This window comes from Pimephales promelas, chromosome 14 (genome assembly GCF_988280905.1).
Source record: "Pimephales promelas chromosome 14, fPimPro1.hap1.1, whole genome shotgun sequence".
Taxonomy (NCBI): Eukaryota; Metazoa; Chordata; class Actinopteri; order Cypriniformes; family Leuciscidae; genus Pimephales; species Pimephales promelas.
The window spans coordinates 31,486,366-31,505,425 of NC_142782.1; the positions used below are offsets into that span (position 1 = coordinate 31,486,366).

Below are 19,060 nucleotides of genomic sequence, written 5' to 3' on the forward strand. Positions count from 1 at the left end.
CAGTAAATACTCGTGGAAGATGATTCAGCCCTCCACAGGCTGCGAGCATTTCACACAATGTTCTTCGTCCTTGGAAATGAGCAAATCGCACAGTGCCGCTCGGACGCACATTCTGGGCTCCCAGGGCGAACCCATGTCGAGGCTCTGGTAGCCCTGACACACACCCAGCCCTTCCAGGTCTAGCAGGAGCGACACCACATGATCGAGCGTCTCGAGGCAGGTTGGGTGGCGCGAGTAGATGGCGTGCATGAGCAGGAGAGGCTGGTTCTGAACGCTGACCTGGTAGAAGAAGCCCTTCTCGATCTGGACGATGGTGTCAGCCATGGTGGAGAGCTTGGAGCACTGCAGGAGCTGGAGGACGGGGCCTTTGGCCATGACACACACCCAGTGAGCGGGCAGCACGGTCTGGCCTAGGATGGTGAACAGCTCCATCAGGCCTTGGTCTCGGTCGCAGTCGCTCTCTGCTGCCGCCAGACTGAAGATCTGAGTGATCTACAAAAGCAGATGTGACATTGACATTGTTGGTAGGTGTGTATTGTATTGTATACTTTATTGTCGCCTTAGGGAAATTTGTCTTGGGCACGGTGTCTGCCCCATTTCCAGAATGAAAATGACACATTAAAAAGAAATAAAAATAGATGAGAATTTATAAATAAACTCTAAGAATGAATCAATCACATGATGTATCTCGCGTAAACAATTCATACGGTAGAGCAAAACATGTAGACCATGTAAAACATGTAATTTAAAAAGACCACTGTTATCACACAAATAGGGGTGCAAAAACCTTAAGACCAGCAATAAAGTAACAATAAATAAAAATTATAATATAGAGCAATAATTAGATAATGTTAAGTAATCAGTCCAAACCAGGCACAATCATTGGCCTTTGTCCCTGTCATTCAAAAGTCCAATAGAATGGTAACAGAAGAATCTTTAAATCGGTTTAATTGACATGTGGGCACTCTGAAACCAGTTCAATCGCCATTTGTTCACTCTGAAACCGGTTCAATCACCATTAGGGCACTCTGATACCGCTTCAATCAACATTTGGGCGCTCTGAAACCGGTTTAATGGACATTTAGGCACTCTAAAACCGGTTCAATCGACATTTGGGGACTCTGAAACCAGTTCAATCGACATTTGGGCACTCTGAAACCGGTTTAATTGACATTTGGGCACTCTGAAACCGGTTTAATCGTTATTTGGGCACTCTGAAACTGCTTCGACAATTGGGCACTCTGAAACCGGTTTAATGGACAAAATGGCACTCTGAAACCGGTTGAATCGTTATTTGGGCACTCTGAAACCGCTTTAATGGACATTTGGGCACTCTAAAACCGGTTCAATCGACATTTGGGCACTCTGAAACCGGTTCAGTCGACATTTTGACAGTCTGAAACCCGTTCAATTGACATTTGGGCACTCTGAAACCGGTTCAATCGACATTGTGACACTCTAAAACCGGTTCAGTCGACATTTGGGCACTCTGAAACCGATATTTGGGGACTCTGAAACCGGTTCAATCGACATTCAAGCACTCTGAAACCGGTTCAATTGACATTTGGACAGTCTGAAACCAGTTCAAACGACATTTGGACACTCTGAAACCGGTTCAATCAATCACTCTGAAACCGGTTCAATCGATATTTGGGCACTCTGAAACCGGTTCAATTGACATTTAGACACACTGAAACCGGTTCAATCAATCACTCTGAAACCGGTTCAATCGATATTTAGACACTCTGAAACCGGTTCAATCAATCACTCTGAATCCGGTTCAATCAATCACTCTGAAACCGGTTCAATCGATATTTGGGCACTCTGAAACCGGTTCAATCAATCACTCTGAAACCGGTTCAATCGATATTTAGACACTGTGAAACCGGTTCAATCAATCACTCTGAAACCGGCTCAATCGATATTTGGGCACTCTGAAACCGGTTCAATCAATCACTCTGAAACCGGTTCAATCGATATTTAGACACTGTGAAACCGGTTCAATCAATCACTCTGAAACCGGCTCAATCGATATTTGGGCACTCTGAAACCGGTTCAATCAATCACTCTGAAACCGGTTCAATCGATATTTAGACACTCTGAAACCGGTTCAATCAATCACTCTGAAACCGGCTCAATCGATATTTGGGCACTCTGAAACCGGTTCAATCAATCACTCTGAAACCGGTTCAATCGATATTTAGACACTGTGAAACCGGTTCAATCAATCACTCTGAAACCGGCTCAATCGATATTTGGGCACTCTGAAACCGGTTCAATCAATCACTCTGAAACCGGTTCAATCGATATTTAGACACTCTGAAACCGGTTCAATCAATCACTCTGAAACCGGTTCAATCAATCACTCTGAAACCGGTTCAATCAATCACTCTGAAACCGGTTCAATCGACATGTGGGTACTCTGAAACCGGTTTAATCAACATTTGGTTACAACTGACATTTGGGCACTCTGAAACCAGTTCAATCAATCACTCTGAAACCGGTTCAATCGACATTTAGACACTCTGAAACCGGTTCAATCAATCACTCTGAAACCGGTTCAATCGACATTTGGGCACTCTGAAACCGGTTCAATCAATCACTCTGAAACCGGTTCAATCGACATTTGGGCACTCTGAAACCGGTTCAATCAATCACTCTGAAATTGGTTCAATCGACATTTGGGCACTCTGAAATCGGTTCAATCAATCACTCTGAAACCGGTTCAATCGATATTTGGGCACTCTGAAACCAGTTCAATCGACATGTGGGTACTCTAAAACCAGTTCAATCGACATTTGGGCACTCTGTACATTCTTCCTGAAGGCAGAAGCATTTTAGTTACTGTTTCTATGTCCGATAAGCCACGCCGCTCTCGCGCCTCACCGTGTTCTCAAAAGACATTCATAATACAACTAATCGTCAAAGAATCCTGAAAAACGTTTATCACGGTTTCCTTAAAAAGCACAAGTGTTGAAATAATACTTAACAATATTACTGTTTTATGCCATTTTTGATAAAGTAAATACAGCCTTTGTGCACATAAGAGCCTTCTTTCTAAAACATAAACCTTAAAGACCCCAAAGTTTTAAACAATAGTGTATTGAGTAGTAGTGGAGACAGATGTCGAGTGTGACTCACCATCGGCGTGGCCTCCGGTTGATGTTCTAGCATGTGTTGTTGTGTGTTCTGCGGTTCTTCAGTGAAATGTGATGGTGGTGACCCCACTCTCACCATCTCAATCTGAAGAAAACCATTCTGAGTCGCATCATCCCCCATCGGCAAAGAACCGATGACCTCACCCAGCGGCATCTGATTGTTGTTGCACATAGGTACTGATCCAAGCATATGAGGCGCCACCGGCATGTTGTAGTATAATCCCTGCGAAACATGCTGATATCTAAACAAACGGCAGCTTTCAACGGCCATCAACATTTGCAACATCTATATTTGGATATTGTAAATGTAACATCCTGCTGAAAAACTCAAAAAGAATCGAGATTCTCCAATCAGAGAAATCACTGTTATATTAGAAGTGGGAATCACTACACTGTCACTAGATTTGTTAATCACAACATTTTTTCTTGTGTCAAATCAACTTAAATAATTTATTAAGATCAGATAACTTATTATTTTGAGTTTCTGATGATTAAATCAATCTCCTTCATTGTATTAAGTTCAATCAACTTAAAATTAAAGCAACCAGGTTACTTAATATTTTAAGTTAAACCAACAATTTTTTTTACAGTGAAGTCGTGCTGAGATGGCAAGCAGGCAACCAAGGTAACAAGCATCTACCTAATGTTAATTATGGGATGTTTAATCACTAGAGCATAAAAAAATATTACTACTACTAATTATTATTACTATTGTGTAGCCATATTGATATATAATCATAACATTTAGGCCAGATTTTGCAAACAAGCACAGCAAACCTTTTTTTTTAATCAGAAAAATCATGCAGTCCTAAAACCCTGAATGCAATGCATGCCCCTTTGGATAAAAGCAATTGCAAAAATGCATGAAATGCTTTAGTCTAGATTTTTTAATGCCAAGTAACTAAGAAATGAATTCCAGAACCAAGGCTGGACGAAAATGATGTAGCAAGTCTTACCTGAGCACCGAGTCCAGAGGTGTTGGAGTACATCACATTAGACGCCATCATTGATCTCTCATTGTCCAAAATATCAGGATCCTATGAAAACAGGCAACGAGATAATCTAACATTAAACATTTTTAATAACCAAATAAACATTAATTAAAATAATTCATATTTCTTGATTAAATTACATTGTAGATGGCGACCTTCTGCTGAAACTGAAAGTCTACTTTTAGTCTAATGCTGCAATTAAGTCATAAATTACCATAATTACTGACAACTTTCTGACTCCCATAATCCCATAAACACTAATTGAAAACATGTTCTGAAATTTATGACAGCTCTGATGTTTCTAACTCTAACTTTTAAATGTTATGGCATTTTATTATAGCCACTGTACTTTGGTTTTTTAGTATTTGACACAAGCATTGAGTTGTGACTAATGAAGTTATGAAGCACTTTGCTGTCATCAACAACAAATTTGCACATGGATCCATTCCACAATAATTTGAGTCTAAAAACGTTGTCATGTATGATGTGAATGCAGACTTAGACCTTGTTTTGTGTTTTGGTTGTGCAACATTTAATTCTCTGACTGCAAACATTTAGAAATCAGAAACCTCCTCTACGTTGGATGGTTCGTCATCCTCGATCACGGCCTCAATGAACATGTCGTCGTCCTCTTCCTTAAAACTGTAATTCCATTTCTTCTTTCCTCTGGCCTTGGAGCCGTTCATTTTAAACGGTCGCCCTTCGTCTTCGTCATTGTCCTTTTCAGACATTTCATCTTCGTCATCATCATCGTCGTCATCGTCATCATCCTCCCAGGGTTTGCTTCTAAATCTCCGCTTTTTTGTTGATCTCCCACGCCTCTTGAGTTTGGGTTTCATGTTTCCTCTTCTTCGTGAAAGGGACGGACTCTGCTTTCTCTGCATACGATATGATAAAACATAGATATCGAAAAATGGACCTCCGAAATGTGTAGTGATGGTCAGGTGATAACCAGTGTTGGGAAAAGATTACTTTTTAAAGTAATGTGTTACAATACAGTATTACTCCCTAAAAAAGTAACTAATTGAACGCTACTTTTGCGTTAGTTTGTCACACCTGGGCTGGGCTTGCTTGTTTGTTTAAAGCTACACTGTGTAACTCTTTTGGTTTATCCTTAGCTAAAAACACTTAGTTCTTTCAAAAATATATGTGCTCATTAATGTATATTTACTTCGTTCAAGTAATAAAGTATTCTCGTGAGTGTATAATATGCCATTGAAAATACATACGGGTAAGGGGTTCTAATGTCGGTCGCCATGTTGCCCCTCCATCTTGAAAGTACATTAGCCAAAGAGGGACATACCCGTTAATTCAAGCGTTTACGTTTGAGTTAACACTCATGGACGAGGTCGAACTGGAAGCTATGTTAATCTTGGACTACATTGGCCACCGTAGGAGTTAAAATGAAATCGGAATATACCTTTTCACCGCTAGATGGGGGTAAAAAACACACAGTGTAGCTTTAAAAAGTCTATTTTTTTGCAGACGTCTGGTCAACTTTGTCAGCTGTGCTGCCATTTTGGATCACAGAAGAAGAAAGTTCAACACTATTACTTTAGAAATAAACGTGATGTTTATCTAAAGACATTTTTGATTTTTAGCTTAATATCCATTTCAGATAATTTGAAGGTCAGCAGCAAAAATATTGGTTAATAAAGTGAGATTTATAGGGATACTCCACTTTTTTTTGGGAAATAGGCTCATTTTACAACTCCCCCAGTGTTAAACTGTCGAGTTTTACCATTTTTGAATCTATTCAGCCGATCTCTGGTTCTGGCGGTACCACTTTTAGCATTTCCAAAAAAAGTGGAGTATCCCTTTAAAGTATATTTAACATATTTAATTATTGCAGGTATAATATTCTGAGTTTGCAGTTCACTCTATTTATTCATTTTGAGGAATACTAAATATGTTTCTTGATGTCAAATGAGTAAATGCATGCTCACATATAGTTTAGAACTACAATAACCATCATGTTTACACACAAACACCTTTCCTCCAGATTTCTCTCAACAAAAAAATGGGAAAACGTTACTTATTTCAAAAAGATATTTTGTTGTAAATTCAAAAGTAATGCATTATTTTACTAGTTACTTGAAAAAAGTAATCGGATTACATAACTCGGGTTACTAGTAATGCGTTACACCCAACACTGGAACTCTTGAGTGATTTTAATCACACAGATACGTACATTTGCACCATGAAGCTTTGACTCAAACTTGCACTGTCGTAAGCGACATTTCTGCCTTTTCTTGTTACTGCCACCATACTTGGGCTTGTCCATGCAGAAGTCGCATATGCCACAGTCGTCTTCACGAAGACACGCGTCACACTGCCGACACATTCTGCGACTCCGTTTCTTTTGAGCCTAAAAGCAAGAGTAGACAGAGAAATTAATAAAGGACTAAAAGATTTTTTTGACATTTGACTTTTTAAGGGGGTTTATGAGTTCCGCTATAATCAGGAAAAGACATTTTTTTAAATGCAAATGTTTATTGAACCATGAGTATAAAATAAAATAATATATAACTCATACTCCTCAATTTTATTCAATGGCACAAACTGAGCAAAAAAATTGCTGTTATTTTTATGGCCAAAAAGAAAGATGAAATTCTAATAACTTTTAATAAAAAAAACATCAATGAGATCTTTATAACAGTGGTTAATTTACATTAAATAAATTTATCACTCTATATCTGCCAATAATGTCTAAGTAAGATGATATTTAAATGCTTAGTTTAGTTAAGGGAGTTTAAAACAATATAATTCAATGCAATACAAGGATGACAAATAAATGCTCCCTCAAAAGCCTAATGGATCATATTTGATACTCACATTTTAACATCATTTTTCTACAAAATGATGTCTGGATAATCAAGTAAGTCGCTTCAGTCCAGTAAGTGTTCATCTTGCAATATTACTAAGGATTATAAAAGTTATTCGTACATATATTTTATAAAAAAATCATTAAAGATTTCACAGCAAAAAGACATGTACCATGACCTGAACAGGGATGTACTAAAAGGCCTTTTTACTTGCTATCAATCAGACAACAGGAACAAGGACAAGGAACGTAGAAGATTGTGTACGACAGCTTTTGATCATTTGGACTTAAGACATTTTGCATGTCAAATAAGTTACTAAAGGGTTAAAAATCATCCCATGCCACAATCATTAGCAGAGTCAAACAAAACTACACAAGATTAGTGCTATCCGTGAGATTTCAACTAGTGCTGTCTGTGCGATAATGTGATGATGCACTCACTCACCCAATCCTCATCATCACCACCATCAGGGACAAAATCCTAAACAACACATACAAAAGAAACCTGGATCAGTATTTTAAGCACAGCACTCCTACTCCAACAGTGGTTAAGCGTGTAATAACTGTTTCACTATGAACAGAACAAAAGAAACGATGACTATTTCCAAACAGGTCTCCAAAATCTATAGTCAACACTGAAAAAAGTTGATGCATATGATCCAAGTTTGCGTTTACACTAATTTTAAATTATACAGACCAAATAAACACGTCAAACTGCTTTAAGTTTCAAAGTTATCCAATGAATGATTTGCTTCTTTTTGAAACTATATTTTAAGCTATGACAAAGTATTTAAACGTTGAATAATTAACACTTTACTTTCAATACTACTAAAAAAACTGTGTAAAAATGAATCATTCCTAATGTTCAATTAACTCTTGATGGGATGTACTGTAGTAGTGGTAGTATCTGTAATTTAACATCATTAAAATGCAGCGCTGACAGTTTCATGAATGAGCAACCAATCATTGAACTGATATAACTTTTAACCCTTTGATGCGCAAGCCATGGATACCCCCTCTAATGCACAACATGGGTCTAAAAAGACCCGTATTCATTTCCTACAATATTTCATGCATGGCTTTGTATTTTTTTTTTAAATCACTTTATTTGAGCATTTAATATTTCATGATCTATAAATTTCATGATTTATGAATATTCAAAATTTATGCATCTATGCAAGCGTGCTAAAACAAAACAATAAAGAAAACTTTTTGTTAGAATAACCAATGACACTGTTAACCAATGTTTAGATCAACACATTTACTGTAACATTTGAAATGTTTATTAGTCACTTTGTCACACATATAACCGATAACACTGAAATTGAACTATAGTGTACCTTTATTTCAAGGTAAGCCTTAGCCTAAACATTTAAATATTAGGCTATATCTTCATATCTTTTCACAAAATATCAAATATTTTCTGTGACAAAACAAATGTATTAAATAAAACTTACATGCATGGAATATATAAAAGCGGCCTGTGAAATGTGTGGCAGGTGAATAGTTTTCTGCAGTAAATATATTTATACAATTTATAGATATCAAAGGTTCCTATATGGGTCATTTTTGAAAAGTAAAAAAAGAAAATTTTAAATTAGGAATGGGAATGATTCTCTAAAACAAGTTAATTGAAGAGTACACGGAATACTGAATGATGAAATTAGGTCTATTTAGACCCATGTTGTGCATCAAAGGGTTAAAAAAGAAGCTATAGAAAGCTATAAGAAAAATAAACACTCACCTTTGTGTCAATTTTCTTGTATTTGGGATGTGGTTTCTGCAGGAGATAGTGGCATTATGCTTTGGTATACACGTAGTTTAACTACAGACGGATTATGTGATGATCTTTGGCAATGCTTTTGTGAATGCTGCAGCCCATATATATCATGAATGTGTCATTATGATTTTATATGTTTTACCAGTATTTGTTTTCTTGGATGTTTTGTTTTCCCAACCTCCCACTGATCCTGCCCCACCTTGAAAATAATAATCAAAAAAACATACAAATGCATAATAATAAAAAGAAGCAAAAGAAATATGATAAACAAAAGTGCTACTTTTAACAGAATCATAAATAAAAGGAAAATGTTTCTAGAAAAGAATATTCAAGAAAATAAAAGAATGAAGTTAATAATGCTACTAGAGAAATGAAGGATAATCTGGACTTTGTTCAGCTACTTGAAGGGATAGTTCACTTTGAAATTAATTTTTGGTATGTTTTAGCTTACCTCAAGGGCATCCAAGATGTAGGTGTCTTTGTTTCCGCAGTAGTTTCAATTTTGATATTTTTAGGTCAAACCGTTCTTGTCTGTCAGTCATATAATGGAGGTCTATGGTCACCACCTCAAACGAACAGTATTTATATAGTTTTTCCTGTAAAAAAACTATATAAATACTGTTCGTTTTCTCACACGAACCGCTCGTTTTGTGTCTTAGGCCATCAACGTGTACTTATATTTACGAGTCATTAAATCATGTTTAATTTGGACTTCTTTGTGCATGCTCTTTGAGGTGGTGACCATAGACCTCCATTATATGACTGACAGACACGAACGGTTTGACCTAAAAATATCAAAATTGAAACTACTGCGGAAACAAAGACACCTACATCTTGGATGCCCTTGAGGTAAGCTAAAACATATTAAAAATTAATTTCAAAGTGAACTATCCCTTTAAAGGGAGAAAACAACCGTTATTTGGCTAGTAGACAGAGCAGAACAAATGGGAAACTAGCTTGTGTTAGTTCAGATATTAAGACCCAAAAGTATCGCCAAAGCAACCTCTCATTCAACTAATGTGAACACAGACACAGCATAATACAGAAATGAGACATGGGATAACTACAATTTTCTTAACAAAAAATTTGCCATTCAATTTTTCTCTATGTTAGTAAAATTACTACAATATTCCTCACTACCCTAAAACAGAAAATGGTGGCTGTATTTAATACTTGTGTTATAAGCAAAATGATTTTTGTCCACAGTCATTTTTCTAAAAATCAATTTTACACTCTCAAGTGTCAGTATATGATGAATGACAGAACACATTATTTGTATCCGCCTGTGAGTATTAGAGAAAGCAAGGAAAAAAACTAAAAATAGAGGAAGTAGAATCACAAGGTAGATATATATATATTAAACTTAATTGAAAAATTAAGTGTTTTCTTTCCTATTGTGACGTATATCCAAGGGAATCGGCTTCCCAAACAAGAAAAAATGTATGGCGGGACATGATTTTGTCCATGAGGAATTGATTGGATCTGGATGGTTGTGGTTTGCTATTGGTGGATCTTATGTGAGTGACAGGTTGTACAAGAGTGAGTGAAAGTTACTTTGATTAAAGATTATGAGGGAACATGGTTTTAAAGAAAACAATGATGTGCACAGACTTAACAAATACTGAAATCTTCCATAAATGTTATTTCATGGTGACTTTAATTCAAAATCATTTTTGCCACATAAAACTTTCTGTATTATCCCAGGTCTCAAGAATCAGTGACAGAAAACAAGGAGAAGCAGGACTGACAGAAATACATACCTTCCTGAACACAATGTTTGGAGGAGAGTACTTCTTCTCTGCTGCAAACGAGAACATGTAGAAATTAAACAACAAAAAAGGAATATCATGAATATCATGCTTGCTGAAATGAAAGGAGTAATTGTAAATTCACATACATTTGGGCCTACATCTGAAGCACAACGTGTCTCCAGGCTTCTGAGCAGAAAATGGGGAGCCACAGTTTTCACATTTGCTAGAGAAAGAGAAACAACTAGGTTCGTTACTACTTACTACATTCGTGAAGGCCCTAGTTGAAAAAACAACAGCAAATATAGAAGATCGGCATTCTGGGCAGTGTAAAATGAGTCTGATTTTGTTCACCTGAGCACTGGATGGCTTTCCTTCAGCCCCATTGTTCCATTAAGCCTAGAATCTGGAAAATCTGGCGAAAATACATGATCTGAGATGAAATCATCCTGAGTTTTTGTAGGGCTAATGGGCTCTAGAGATGGATAAAGCCAGAGTCGAAGGGGCAGCTCAGAGCCGTCTTTCCCAGGTTCGCTAGAGGAACTGATGAACTGTTGGGAAACATTCCCCACTTTTACTGAAGGAGAGTGGATGAAATCCCGTGTCCTGGATGTGTCGATATTGAGCGGCGAGACTCTCGTGAGGCGCGGTGGGCTGTTAAACTCTGCGTTGGGTGTGTTGGAGAGGCTGCGGACTCCTGCGGGTGAGCAGGGGGTGAGTCGGGGTCCTTGGGGGCTCTGGGGTGTGGATGTCGAGCTGTGAATGATGCTCTGGATTGTTCTGGGTAAAACTTTAGGCGTGTGGGTTGGGTCTGGGCGGGGAGTGGCTGTTCTTGATGAGAGACTTGAACGTTTGGTAATTTCCAACTGGGAAAGAACACTCTGTTTATGACAAGCAACCACAGAGAAAAAAGAAATGTATGAAAATGTTATAATTTATGATTAAATTAAAAGCAGATTATATTTACTAAAAATCGATAATTACATATTAACTAAAAATCGAATGTCAATTAATCCTAAATTCTGTAAATTGCACTCATAATCATTAAAGTGACCCTATTATGCGTTTTTTGGATATTACCTTTCATTCAGTGTGTAATATAGCTGTTTGAGAACATAAATGGTCTGCAAAGTTTTAAAGCTCAAAGTAAACAATAAATAAAGTTATTGTCTCCCGAATGAACAAACCAATTCTGAACTCAACAAGATGCTGTTTTGGCGCTACGAATGCAAATCCACCTTGCATGCTCTTCCAAAGGATGAGGATATAGGAATTGATTCGGTAAAACGGGTGGCATCGTTACAAAGGCTGAGGAAACATCCCGAGCTGAAATTTAGATATGGTAATGGGCAATTACAACAGACTGGGTCATCTGACCTATTAAAGCAGAGTAGACCAATCACAACGGACTAGGCCATCTGACCAATCAGAGTAGACCAATCAAAACGGCCTGGGTCATCTGACCAATCAGAGCAGAGTAGACCAATCACAACAGACTAGGTCATCGGACTAATCAGAGCAGAGTAGACCAAAAACAAACAGACTGGGTCATCGGACCAATCAGAGTAGACCAATCGCAACAGACTGGGTCATCTGACCAATCAGAGCAGAGTAGACCAATCAAAACAGACTGGGTTATCTGACCAATTAGAGCAGAGTAGACCAATCAAAACAGACTGGGTTATCTGACCAATCAGAGTAAACCAATCACAAGAGATTGGGTCATATGACCAATCAGAGTTGACCAATCGCAACAGCCTGGGTCATCTGACCAAACAGAGTAAACCAATCACAACAGACTGGGTCGTCTGACCAATCAGAGTAAACCAATCGCAACAGCCTGGGTCATCTGACCAATCAGAGTAAACCAATCGCAACAGCCTGGGTCATCTGACCAAACAGAGTAAACCAATCACAACAGACTGGGTCATCTGACCAATCAGAGCAGAGTAGACCAATCACAACAGACTGGGTCATCTGACCAATCAGAGCAGAGTACACCAATCACAACAGACTAGATCATCTGATTAATCAAAATAGACCAATCACAACAGACTGGGCTGTCAGTGCAGAGAAGCTCTCAGAAAGGAAGGGTTTCGAGAAATCGGATCCATGATCGCACATTAAACACTGAGAGAAAAGAGGTCATGCTGCAATTTATGCTAGGAGAAAATTAATGTTTTTTAGGAGACTCCAAATCAAAATGAGGAACCTTTAATTAGGCATAATAAGGTCATTTTAAAACTTTAAGAAAAAAAGACTTTCAACAAAAAAAAAAAAAATAGATTTTCAAAAATGTTCTAAAAATAAACAAAATATTATTTCTCTTAACTGTACACAATATTCTCTCTAGCAATGCAAACAAAAGACAGAAAACGCAACACAAACCTTAGTTCTCCGAGTGCGATCCATGCGTCTTCCTTTCTTGAAATCTAAACGAGTAAGTCCTTGTCTAACATTTTTGGCATTCGGAGGCCGACCTCTGCGTCGTTTTACTTTCGGACTGTGAGAATACGAGAAGTACAAAAGTTATGATCCACGTGTGATATGAATGTCTGAACATGTTTTGCAGCGCCTCCATATTCCCAACTGAATCTGATTGATCCATTTCTTCACTTCATGTCACATTTATTCATTATCAAATACATTTCAATATTTATATGAAAGAAAATCGAGGTCTTAAAGGGATAGTTCACCCAAAAATTATATTTACTCACCCTCATGTCGTTCCAACCCCGTAACACTTCCATTCATCTTCTGAGCAAAAATTACAATATTTTTATGCTTGAGCTTCCAATTACTAGAGCCCAACCGATAAAGGACTTTGAAGGCCGACACCGATACAAATATTTTTGGGTTTTAAAATCCGATATTCCGATATATCGGCCGATATTTTATTTATTTATTTGAAACTGGACATGATAGTCACAAATTTTGTCATGCTTATTTGAGTTAAGAGAACTGATGGGGATGTTCTTTTAATTGTTGTTCAAGCAATGTATGTATCGTGACGAACTCAACGAGTGTTGCCAACAGGAACGGTGTAGAGTGCCCTCTGGTGGACAAACTATACAACTCCAACACTGATGACATGGTTCAAGCGTGTTTCGTCCGTTTTTATTTTATTTTTGAAATATTCGTTTATCGCCCATTATAACTGCCGATACCGTTTGAAAAATGCCTAATATCGGCCGATAATATCGGTCTGCCGATATATCGGTCTGGCTCTACCAATTACCATATCTGATGTGTGCGTTGATGAATGTTTGTGTGAATAAAAGCCTAAATTAAATATCTTCATCATATAAGCTGGCTTTTCTCAGCTGCACGGAGCGTCAAATCCATCGGCGTCATGTTTTGGGCGTTTTGAGCGTCAATCAGAAATTGAAAGCAGCTCAACTTAATGGTAATGAGCTGTGACGCGGTTCAGCGGCAAGCAGCAGCAAAACGCCAGCAACCAATCGGAATATAGACGTCCTCTTAGTTCCAAGAAAATGGAAGAGAAGCTAATCATTGCCGTTGCTGTGTTTCCTACTGGTTTCGTATAATTCATGACATGACGTTGTTTGCTTATAGGGACCGCATGAGCGAAACTTTTATTTGAAATATTTACGAATGCTCGTTTTAGAGCAGTAATGCAATAATAATAATAATAATAGCTAACTATTTTTTTTCCCGACCAAATGTGACCAAAACGGTTATAAAAATGCTGTTATTATAAAAGGTTTCTTCAATGTATTGCTCGTTTTTTTCTGTTTATTACATTTCATGTTGTGACACTTCTATTCTCCCCGCAACGTCAGCGCGTTTAAATCATCAACAAGCTTCCTTAACAGGGCGGCCAGAGCTTCTTTGACGCTCAAGTCGGCAGCGGTGTGAATGTACAGTTAGAATAAAGAGTCTTATTGTGCACTGGTGTGGATGCTAATATGCATGCGCGAGAATTGCAATCTGCTTACACTACTTCAGATCGCAATTCTCGCGCATGCGTCGTGGAAATCTAAGGAAGTCTCGTTCTGGCCTACAAGGAAGAAAAGGAATAGTCGAATAAACTCGTTATTTTTGTTTGTTTTTTCGCACAAAAAGTATTCTCGTCGCTTGATAAACATATAGTTGAGCCACGGTAGTCACTTGGGATATTTAAACATTTTCTTCATTGACTTTCTGGGCCGTCAAGAGGCAGTCCTTTAGGAGCCAATGTGGTAGTTATATTATACAGCTCTCAAATTTAATCAAAAATATCTTCATTTGTGTTCCGAAGACGAACGAAGGTCTTACGGGGTTGCTACAGCATGGGGGTGAGTAATTAATGACTTAATTTTCATTTTTGGGTGAACTAACCCTTTAAATTTTAATGTATTCTTCTCAGACATTTGGACTTAAAATGTTTCCAGGCAACATACTGCCTATACAGAATATTCCACCAAATGTAAACAAAAATGAAGAAAGTAAGGCACATACATGCTCCGGACACCCTCAACACCATCTTCATCCTCTTCCATTGGCTTCAGCCAATCAGGTGGCAACTCAACCGTCACTATTCCAGGCATGTTGTCCCACTCAGTATCCTCAACGGCGGTAGCAAAATCTGCTCCATTCAGATGATTCTCACTCAAGAGGGCCGGCACAGTCTCTTGCGGGTTCATCGTCTCCGGTTCAGCTGACGCCATGTTCAGCTCATCCGTCATATCTGATCTTTTCCTCTGGCCTCGAGGACTCTATTTTACTAGTAGATTTGTGAGACCAATGGTTTTGACTTGGAGTCATCCCAGGAAGAGTTTGGATATTGAATCTCTGACTCACATTTTTAAATAGGAAAAACGACTTTCTAGTCCAAAGAAGTCTGAGGTGTTCATTTCATCTCACAATGTTACGATAGCTTGGATTTCATGAAATGTCAAAGAGCCAACACTTCATCTATGTCTTTACTGGTTATGGATGATTACATTATACCTGTAAAGAGAATGCTGATATTAGAGACTTACACACCAAACTGTATATGCTATTAAATTATTATTACGGTACAGTCTGAACTTCTTGTTGCAGCTTAATTTATTTCTAAAGACATACCATGCATTGAGAACAAATCACACACACAGCGTAACATCGTCATTGCAGTTTAAAGAAATATGATGTTGACGCACTTGTATCATGATGTGCAAATCACTATTTGAATAAACTATTTCAGCAAAAGCTTATAATCAAGTTTTTCCACTGCAACGTAACCGATGTGTAAATAAAATCCCTCTATAAAATCGGGCTGTTGAAAATGAGTCAAGCTAGCAGAAACACGATGAACAAGCGTGAAGGAGAATATTTATAGAACGGGGCCGAAACGAGTGGTTGCCATGGTGACAGAATTGCAGAGAGCCCAGCAGCGATGGCAGGGAGGTCGATACAAATGGGCTGAGAACATTCGATGTCTGCAATGCAGCGCAATTACTATGGCAATGAAATACGCAAGCAGCCATCATTTGTTAAAATGTGTCTAGCAGAAAATACTTCATTTCCTGAAGCCCACATTATATGAAATTAAGACCATCTGTTTAAAACAACTGCTCTTTAAGAAAACTGCTGGAAGGTTGACCAAGGTAATAGACACTTTTAAAGATTCACAATAATACAAACATGACAAAATAGATGTCAACATCTCAGTGGTAAATGAAACCTCGCTGTAGGTTTCAGCTCAAATCTGGGTCACACAGCTATTTGTTTAAAGTTACAAATACAGCTTGTTGAGGAAGATATCTTATAAAGGTTAGCAAGTCAGCAAGAAACTCACTGAATCTGCTCAGTAATCAGTAATATTCAAAATGCTGAGCCAGCCATTTTCAGACATCTCTCATAGAGTTAGAAAATAATAATTACAGTGGTTCAGTATCAACTTTATATTCTTTTTCTTATTAACTACAGCTGCCAAGAACAAAATTGACTGTTCCATATGCAGATTCAAAGTATTTTAATTTTCCAAATTGGAGCTTCAGTAAGAGGGTTATACTTTATAGTTTCTCTATCAAAATTGTCTAAATATTCAATTTAAATTGGCTATAACAAATGCAGAACAGTGTAGAATAAACCATAATGAACAAAAAAGCAAATTTCTGTAAATCAGGTTCTAAAAAAATCTGAAAATTCAGTCAGTTACACTCAAGATATACCAAAAAGTGGAATGTTAAAAAAATAACACCCAACAAGAAACATTAAACAGCGTTAATCATTTTCCTTTTAATTAAATGCAACACAAGCAAAAATACAAGTATGATTATGCAATCATTATTACATCTGTATTGTGTTTATGACCAAGATCTGGGTTATTTCTTTAGCAATAGATTATAATGGTCTCGGAGTATGTCGTTATTACCATTTTTACATAAAGCATTTTAGTTCGTCCAAAGAGCAATGACATCTCATACACGTTAGACGTGCATGTATTTTGCACAGTGCATTAAATTTAATTTTTGATGTATTGCAGAAAATGTTAAAGTTGACAATGCTGTATTATAGTTTTGTGAGATAATATAAACGACTTCAGTAGCTTTTATTGACGTTTCATAGCCTACATGTATAAAAAATAAATAAAAATTGACAATGATCGCAAGTTGATGTGAACTCGTGGCCCTGGTGGCGATAGATCGTGAAAACAGCGCGTGAACAATTATATAAATAATAGCGCGATCCACTTTTTTCAGCGCAAATAAACTTATCTAACTTAAAATATTAAAGTTATGCGTCATCGCGTGCGATTCCTAACATTTATACCTTTCTAAACGCGATAAAAAAAGATCGGCGAGCTAAATAAAAAAAATCGACACGAGTTTCGCCAGCCTCCATTACAGATCGCTGGAATGAGGAATGCTGTCCGGGCGAGCGATCAAAAACACGTCCGATATAACGTGACAATTAATGACATACTCAACAAACATCAAGCGTTTCGCAAGGGCATTTCACGGACAACATGCTTTATTATTTGTGATAGGTTTTAAAGACACGATAAGTTTATTTTCCACGACTCTACCACGTCCATTTCGCTGTGTGCTGAATGAGCTGAAGCAGCCCCCCTTCGCTGTTAACCCTCCCCTTCCACACACTCCCCATAGCTTGCTTTCAGCGATGCAGCCTCGAAACGACTTTCCGAACGCTCTCTCTTGCACGGAACCACGCCGATCTTTCGGTTCATTTACTAGAGCGATAGCTATTAATTATGACGTCACCTGCGTTTTATAAACACACGTTTTGCCATGCACAAAAACAAACAATGAATCGAATACGTGCAGCATTTTGACATTCTTACCTCATCGCGTCTCGCGCCGTCGATCGAGCCGTTCATCTGCGCCTCGTTCTCTCCGATCAGCGATACTTTTGGCGATCTACTGCGCATGCGCGAACACGAGCATCGTAGGAAGTCGATCCTTACTGAAACTGAATTAAATTTAGCGGTTGAACAGTCGCTCAGCGTTGAGTGCCTGCAATCATATTCGCCTTTAAATGATACACAGCTTTGACGCTTATATCAACTGTAGGCTACTTGCAGGTCCTCGGAGTTTGTTGTTGTCATTTATATAAGCATTTCACGAATAATTTACACGAAAACTGCCGATTCGTGCATCGCTAAGGTTACATTATATTTTCTCGACCGCACAAAAATACGTACCATCACCCGTTTGCCTAGATTAATAACCACATTTAAAATCTATTCTGAGCATATTTAACGAAGATATTCGTTTAATGAAATAGTTTAATTCTCGGAGCTTATTGCTATAGAAATTGGCTTTGGTATCGTACTTTAAATCTTAATCCGAGGGGGACCTTATTTTTTTGAAAGGGTTCAGTGTTTACTTCTCGACACAAATTATCACAATTAAATTGAGGTCAAATAAACGTAGGCTACATCTTAACAGTAAAACCGAGGTGCCCTTGGATCACTTTCACACATGAATACAAGAAGACCAAGGCTGCAGAAAGAGAGATATTAAATAATTAGCCGTTCTAGAGTAAGCATTAAACATCGACCGTCTAATTGCGTTTTTCCTACATTATAATTATTGGTATTCGTCGTTTTTATTGACAATTATTTATGAACCTAATTAATCTTATGCTTAACATGGAATGCCTCAATCGCGCCATTCCAGCAATAGGTTTAACGCGGATCAGAGACTAGAAAGAGCACGGAATTTTGACATTTTACATGGACCAATTACAATTAAAATGTAACATTTGTTATATAATTTTAGAATTAGCTGGTTTCGTCTGAGAGGGGTTCCAACCCTAAAATAAATGTTTTGTATAAATGTATGTCCAACCTTTAGGTTCACACAACAAACATTTTGTTGCTTAAACGTTAATTATAGGAAGTTAATGTCATTACATAAAATTGGCCACATTAAACTGAAGAAAATCCTCAATACATGGTCCATATCAACCATGTTGTTTTCATTTGTATAACCAGTTTTACTACAAAAACCAAGGGTAAACTATTGTTTAATAGTTTAATACAAGGGTAAACTATTTACTACTATTAGTGTAGTAAAAAAACATGGTTAATTTGTGGTTACCATGGT

The 19,060-nt window shown here is 37.6% G+C and overlaps 1 protein-coding gene across 2 annotated transcripts; it reads right to left on the reverse strand.

Moving 5' to 3' along the window:
* On the reverse strand, window positions 1-17,916 carry mbd1a (methyl-CpG binding domain protein 1a). 2 transcript variants are annotated; one of them, XM_039665731.2, is made up of 14 exons: window positions 17,794-17,916; window positions 14,964-15,455; window positions 12,891-13,005; window positions 10,857-11,383; window positions 10,652-10,728; window positions 10,515-10,555; window positions 8,897-8,953; window positions 8,719-8,754; window positions 7,420-7,455; window positions 6,342-6,518; window positions 4,720-5,028; window positions 4,115-4,195; window positions 3,142-3,381; window positions 1-492 (listed from the first exon to the last, which is right to left on the reverse strand). In XM_039665731.2, the coding sequence occupies exons 2-14, from the start codon at window positions 15,188-15,190 to the stop codon at window positions 25-27; spliced, it is 2,391 nt and encodes a 796-aa protein (XP_039521665.2). In that variant the 5' UTR covers window positions 15,191-15,455; window positions 17,794-17,916; the 3' UTR covers window positions 1-24. The 2 variants fall into 2 exon arrangements, with proteins under 2 accessions (XP_039521665.2, XP_039521674.2); XM_039665740.2 differs by lacking the exon at window positions 8,897-8,953.
* Window positions 17,917-19,060: the final 1,144 nt, after the last annotated feature.